Here is a 7,301-nt window from a genome sequence, read left to right on the forward strand (position 1 = left end):
CACACACCATTGTAACACACACTGCTGTAACACACATACACACACCTATGTAAAACACACACAACCTTGTAACAAACACACTGGAGCGTATCCGAGTCCTAATCAGAAACAAAAACATCAATTAGTGTAAATGTGAAGGTGGTGTGTGTGTGTGTGTGTGTGTGTGTGTGTGTGTGTGTGTGTGTGTGTGTGTGTGTGTGTTCCATTGTGAATCCCTTTACAACTGATGTGCAGGATCCCAAAAATAATATACACTGTTCTTTAAATATATAAATCAATCAAAATAAACAAAGACAAATGTGTGTGTGTGTATGTGTGTGTATGTATGTATGTGTTTGTGTGAGCGAGTGTGAGTGTGAGTGTGAGCGCGTGTGTGTGTAGGTGCATGTGTGTGTGAGAGAGTGTATGACTGGTGTGTGTGTGTGTGGGGGGGGGGGCACTACTATGTAGTTGGCACATTTGACAAAATTGTATTGGATTCACAAGCACCTGGTATTTACAGAGATCAGCAGGGGTGCGAATTAGAAGGTTATGGAGTAAGTGCTCGAGGTTCACAGATCTGAAATGGGACTCAGGATCACCGCAGACACTCACGTAAACAACACACGTGTGTTTCAAACAAACCCACAAAATGAACTGGTCTGAGGCAGTTATGTAGGAGATACAGAGCAAAAAGAGGCTGTGTAGTTTTTCAGTCTTTGCAGTTGGAGGTCTGATGAAGAGGAGGAGGACGTGGACGAGGAGGAGGATGAGGAGGCAGCTTCCTCTTCTGCATTCTAGAGTTCAGTGGATTTCCAAAGTTCTGGCTTCCCCCCAGCGCTCGCTCTCAGTCTGCATGAAACACACACCAGTCAGGATTTCAATCTTAACACAAACAAACAAAGTAAAATCAATACTACGATGTATTTACAGTCGAGTTTTGAGTTTAAGAGGAAACTCATCCCTGATGAAACCTGACTGTTCTTGTCAGCAGGCTGCAGTGAAACACAACATTACTGATGTTCAGGAGAAAATCTCTCAGGACTCCAGAATTTATTTATTTATTTATCTAACGAGACACAAATGAGTCTAAAGTGTCTTAGTTCTCTAAACACTCTTTTTTTCTTCAGCTAAATAAATTCTGAATCAATTTTTATCACTTCCTCTGTCTCTCTGTGTGTGTGTGTGTGTGTGTGTGTGTGTGTGTGTGTGTGTGTGTGTGTGTGTGTGTGTGTGTGTGTGTGTGTGTGTGTGTGTGTGTGTGTGTGTGTGTGTGTGTGTGTGTGTGTGGTGTGTGTGGTGTGTGTGAGTGAGACTGGGGTTGGGGTTGGGGGTGTCGGTTGGTGGTAGTCCGAAGCTTTAGATTTGACTCTCTGTTCACTGCCTGAATCAGTAAACTGACTTTTTACCACAGGACACAGAATGAAGACACGTTATGGAGACAGGACACAGAAAGAAGAGAGAATGAGAGAGGAAGGAGTGAGGAGACAAGGAGGAGAGAAAGGACAGAGGAAGAGGACACAGGGAGGAGAGGGAAGAGAGAGAGGACACAGGGAGGAGAGGGAAGAGAGAGAGGACACAGGGAGGAGAGGGAAGAGAGAGAGGACACAGGGAGGAGAGAGAGGACACAGGGAGGAGAGGGAAGAGAGAGAGGACACAGGGAGGAGAGGGAAGAGAGAGAGGACACAGGGAGGAGAGAGAGGACACAGGGAGGAGAGGGAAGAGAGAGAGGACACAGGGAGGAGAGGGAAGAGGAAGAGGACACAGGGAGGAGAGAGAGGACACAGGGAGGAGAGAGAGGACACAGGGAGGAGAGGGAAGAGAGAGAGGACACAGGGAGGAGAGGGAAGAGGAAGAGGACACAGGGAGGAGAGAGAGGACACAGGGAGGAGAGGGAAGAGAGAGAGGACACAGGGAGGAGAGGGAAGAGAGAGAGGACACAGGGAGGGGACATGATGAATATATAGATGAGACTGTGTATGTTAATACTGCAGTGAGAAACTGTTTATCTCCTTATTATAAGGTGAATAAATCTGACCATTAAAAACAGATTGGAATAAAGACGAGACGAAAAGAAACTGATTCCGTGAGACTCATTAAATAATAACCTCATTACAGAATCACTATGAAAACCAGGAGCCACGTTCCATCAAATACGGTTTGGAAATAAAAGAAAAATATGAAATGTATGATTTTGATTATGATAAATATAAATAAATCTCCCAAGCAGAACTTTTAGAGTGAAAACAGAACTTTCTTTTTTCTTCAGTCTTTAATATTTATATTTAATCCAAATAGTGATTACATTTAAATGTTTATACCCAATAAACATATTTATCATTATTATTATTATAAGAGCATCTATTATACAAATATCAATAGGAGTGTGTGTGTGTGTGTGTGTGTGTGTGTGTGTGTGTGTGTGTGTGTGTTCCCATGTATGGGTTTTTCTCTTTATGGAGTCTACATATTATTTATTTATATTTTATTTAAATAATGTCATTATTAGGGCAGTGTGTGTGCGCGTGTGTGTCTGTGCACATGTGTGTGTGTGTGTGTGTGTGTTATAAAAACCTCCTGTAATGGAGTAATAGTGTGTAATGTGGACAGTACTGAGGAACAGAAATCCAACATGACGACTTTATTGATTGGTGTGTGTGCAGCGATTCCTCCAACCTTCTGAGACGTGACGCCTAAGTTTCTAACAAACACAAACCTCTGTGTTCATATGGAGCTCAAATCAGAGACACACACACACACACACACACACACACACACACATATGATGATCAGAACGCAGTAAAGGAGACTCAGTGAAGTGAGGAGCAGGTGAACACATCGACCTTCTCACAGTAATAAACCTCACCACTTTCCTTTAATCATCAGGCAGGAAGCAGAAGACAATAAAAACTATCTGCATGAGTTTCTCTTTAATGTGGAGTCACAAACTCACATCTCAGATCTACACAGATGTGAGCAGAAAGACAAAATATAAATCTTTTAGCAGGTACAAGTTTCAGTGCAAACAAAAAACCCCACAATTAATTATTTTTGTTTCCAAACACGATCTGGACACGACTCTGTATTTCAGCTTTTCATCAGGGAAAAAAAGGTTCAGGTCTGAAATCAAACTGTTCTGAATAAAATACTGAAACATTGAGAAGCCATTTTACAAAATCAGAAACTGATAGAAATAATGAAAGACAGAATAAAGTTGTCATTAAGGGAGAGGTCCATCATCTCCACCATCCACAGCGTTAAACACAACACTGGCAGGTCAGTCATCATCACACTTGGAGCATAAGGGGAGACAGAAATACAACCAACCTTTCGAGGCAGTGGTGGTGCGTCCTCCTGACTTGGAGAAGACCAGACCAGCACGAGTCTGGCTCTCTTCTCTTGTCCCATGGCCTGGGTGTGGAGGTGTGGCATCGCGGGTGATACCTGGGACTTCCCTCAGGTCCAGAGCGATGTAGTTGAGGTAGCTGGATGAAACGTTGCAGCGCGTTTCTCCAGTGGCACAGTTAGCAGTAACGAGAACAGATTCAGGAGATCCATGATCTTCTGTATAAGACCACACGCTATCGAACGAGGCAGAATTCTGCCATCGAAAACCCTCTACAAGATTTACAATGGCAGAGGCTCTGGCAGTGCATCCACCCACGGTGCCACCAGGACAGGGGTAGAAGGTCTCTGAGCTGTGTCTCCTCCGACCCTGTGGATCTGCTCTAATGACCTTAGGTTCCCTTTGAGGACTGGGTGATCTTTTAGAGACACAAAGGTGCTGTATCATCCTGGAGGGACTCTCAGCTTCTCTATGGACGTTCTTAGGAACAAAGTTATTCTGAACCTGGCCGTAGGAGCATCCTAAGGGGCGTGCGTAATTTGGAGGGTTCCACGGGGCTACGAGGGAGTGCCGAGGAGGACGGTTCTTCAAAAGGTTGTCCATGTTTAGGCCTATGTAGTCATGGTCCATAGGAGAGCAGCAGAGCTGATAGCAAGGCTGAGAACTTGGTACGGTTGGAGATTCCACTGCTGATGGAGAAGATGGCGCATGAGGAGGCCTGTCTCCAAACTCCATGTGAATATACTCTCCTGGACTGGGAGGGCTGGGAGGTTCATCTGGAGATCCAGGAACATATTCTGTTTTTCTGTGATCCTCTCGACACGGCGTTTTGTACGAGCGTGGAAGGGAGAAATAAGACCCATAAGACTTGGGACCTTCAGGAGAAGCCTGCATGTAGCCTTCGGCTGAGCCAATCTGAGACATGTCCATATAATCGTCATACTCGTTCTGGCTTCTGCAGGAGGGACTGGATATTCCAGGAAAATGACTGTCTAGTGGCAGCATCATCATGTAGCCGTGTCTGTCCACCTGCTGTAGAGAGCAGGGATGAAGGTGTGAGCTGGCCAGATGGTTTGCTCTGGGTTGCATAGGGGTGTAATCTGTGTGAGGAGAGGGGATGGTGCTGTGTATCATAGGCATGTAGCCTTCATCCTTAGGCAGTTTCTTCTGACCATCTGAGTTGAGTGAGAGAGGCCTGTTTGGGTGATGTAACTCCGAGTAAGATTTATAGCCTGCTTTAAGGATGCAGGAGCACACGTGCCGTTTTGGCTCCACAGGACTCGATTCATCTAATGAAGATGAAGTCTGCGTCGCTTTCTGATGCATGACACCTAAACTGTTAGCGGGTTTTGACTTGGCGTAATGTGTGAGCTTGAGAAAAGTTCTTTCCATGTAACTGCTCTCCTCCTCAAAAGTTCTGCTGCTGCCCTGTGCTTCTTTGTACCAGTCCATAGCCATGTAGTCCACCAGCCGATTCTCCTCCCTAATGGGCGGAGTGTCACTGTGGGGTTCAGGTGTACTGCTGCTGGCATGAAAATATCTAAAATCACAAGGGCTGGGACAGAACTCGTCAGACGAGTTGAAGCCTCCATCACTAGGAGAGCCACAGATGGAGGAGCTTGAGGGTCGTGTATGCGTGTCTGAGGCTGAACCATGGCCGCTGCTGCTGGAGACGCTGATGGGACTGGTAGCAGACAGAAAGTGCGAAACAGGGAGAGAAGCAGAGCGAGTATGATGATGGGCACAACCAGGTGAGACATGAGAACAGCAGCCACCGCTCTCCTCCCGGCCCATGTTTAAGCAGGGCGTGTTCAGGTGCAACAAACTTCCGGTTCCCGAGCTGAGAGGTCGTTCTGAGGTTCCCTCACCTTCGCTGGAAGTTCGGTAACGCTGACCTGTGACGCCTTTACTTTTTCCTGTAGGAGGAATGCCCGTCACTGAATCGGTTCTGGAGGCACGCAGTAGCCCCGTCTGACTGGGGGGGAGATTTCCAAAGTGGCGGCGCGTGGTGATAAAAGGTATGGGATTGGACCCAGATGATTGGCTTTTACTCCGTGGTCTAAAGTCCGGAAAGGCCTTCAAAGCCTTCATAGTGTCGAGAATGGTCTCGTGCATGTTCTGAGCCACCACAGAGTCTTCCACTTGCACCCAGATCTCACCTGGACCAATAGAAGCAGAGCGTCCCACCTCAATAAAGAAAAAACTCTCAGAATGACCACAGCGGCGAATGTTCATCAGGGGCAGGTTTACAGCAGGGGTCTCGGAATTTAGCTTCACCAGGTGAATTGTCTTGGCGGAAAGGCACAGACGGTACACCCCCATTAAATTCTTGGTTTGCCCCAAACCTTTGGGTTTCACGTTTACCTGCCACACCTCCTTAAAAATGGTCCCAGGTGAAATCGTTCCATAACCGTCATCCAGCTCGTCCGTGTCCAGCTGCCCATTTTTGCCTTCGGTCATGAGTTCTGTGAGGGCCAGATACCAGTCCTCCTGCTCCTGCTCGCTCTCAGCCACCATCGCGAAATACTCATCTTTAGTATAAAGAGCAATGAGGTATTTGTTCTTGGCGTCAGCTCTCTTGTTGACTGTGAAACACTGAGACAGGTAAATTACCCTCTTAGGAGGACACACAACACCAGCAGTGGAGGCAGCAGCTTTTAGAGAATTTCGGAATTTCTTCTCACTGTCGTAATACTCCAGGCGACTGGGCCCGAGGTTACTGGGACCTCTCAACACAAAGAACCTCTTGTGGCCGTGTTTCTGTTTTCTTAAATATCCGCACTTCCACACATCAGCATCCAGGCTGCTCGAGCACACGGCAGCGGCGGCGGCCAGAGCAGCGGCGGTGGTGTCCGTGCTCAGGACGCGGCAGAAGGCAGAGTCGTGCACCTTATACTGAAGAGCAGGGAGATGTTTCCTCACCATAGGATCCTGAGCGTTCTCCTCTGGAAACAGATGATGAACTCTGAAGTGGTAAGGTGGTGGGAGTCTCCTCGGAGGAGCAGCGTGGTGGAGATGAGCAGAGGCCGTCGAGTGCACGGGCAAGCGCGAGCCAGCGCTATTGATTGAGCAGCAGGAGGATGAGGAGGATGAGGAGGATGATGATGAAGAAGAAGAAGAAGCTTCTCCGCTGGTCGCGACCGCCGCCGTTTTAGCAACACGCCGCGGCTGCGCCTCCAGCGTCAACATCACACCGTTATCACAGAGATCCTCCATCAGAAGATGAAATTAAAGGTCACTTCACCTCCGTTACGCTGACACACGGCCCATTATAGGGGAGGAGAGAGAGAGAGAGAGAGAGAGAGAGAGAGAGAGAGAGAGAGAGAGAGAGAGAGAGAGAGAATTATAGCTCCAGGATGAGGTTCACTCGGTCAGATGAGGATCCTCGGGATTCCGCTGGATGTTGAGCACAAAGCGCGGCTCCTCGGAGAACCGACGCGTTTCCATCATCACGCTTTATTTCTCCTTTCACTCATGGTGGCTACACATCACTACGACCCAGCGAAAACATCACGTGACCACAACGTCAGCGATAAGTTCAGGGCGACAGGGAAGGTAAAGGAGAAGGCGGGTTTTCTAGGCTACAAGAATTCTGATTGGTCAGACGGTAAAAAAAAAACCTTAAGACGGGCACCGGGAGTGACCAATAGCGCGGGAGAACTTGGCAGTCTCTCGCGTATGATTGGTACGTCTGGTCCTGTGTGCAGACGGAGGCGTTACTTAAACAGGAGGAAAAAAGGATGTGTAATGAGAATAAGGACGAGGTGCCTACAGAAAAGGAGACAAAAAAAGGCAGAAGATGGGAGGAGACCACACCAATCACACTGATCACACTAATAACACTAATAACACTGATCACAATAACACTGATCACACTAATAACACTGATCACAATAATAACACTAATAACACTAATAACACTGATCACAATAATAACACTAATAACACTAATAACACTGATCACAATAATAACACT

General features: G+C 47.1%; 1 protein-coding gene across 1 annotated transcript; it reads right to left on the reverse strand.

Annotated features, from left to right (window-relative positions):
* Positions 1–434: 434 nt before the first annotated feature.
* On the reverse strand, positions 435–6,867 carry irs4a (insulin receptor substrate 4a). Its single transcript, XM_083564322.1, has 2 exons — positions 3,307–6,867; positions 435–831 (listed from the first exon to the last, which is right to left on the reverse strand). The coding sequence occupies exons 1-2, from the start codon at positions 6,539–6,541 to the stop codon at positions 827–829; spliced, it is 3,240 nt and encodes a 1,079-aa protein (XP_083420448.1). The 5' UTR covers positions 6,542–6,867; the 3' UTR covers positions 435–826.
* Between the last annotated feature and the right edge of the window lie 434 nt (positions 6,868–7,301).

Source organism: Silurus aristotelis (genome assembly GCF_946808225.1).
Source record: "Silurus aristotelis genome assembly, chromosome: 16".
NCBI classification, from domain to species: Eukaryota; Metazoa; Chordata; class Actinopteri; order Siluriformes; family Siluridae; genus Silurus; species Silurus aristotelis.

Excerpts from the sequence above, each read along its gene's own strand:
- irs4a (XM_083564322.1), bottom strand. The coding sequence starts at position 6,541 with ATGGAGGATCTCTGTGATAACGGTGTGATGTTGACGCTGGAGGCGCAG.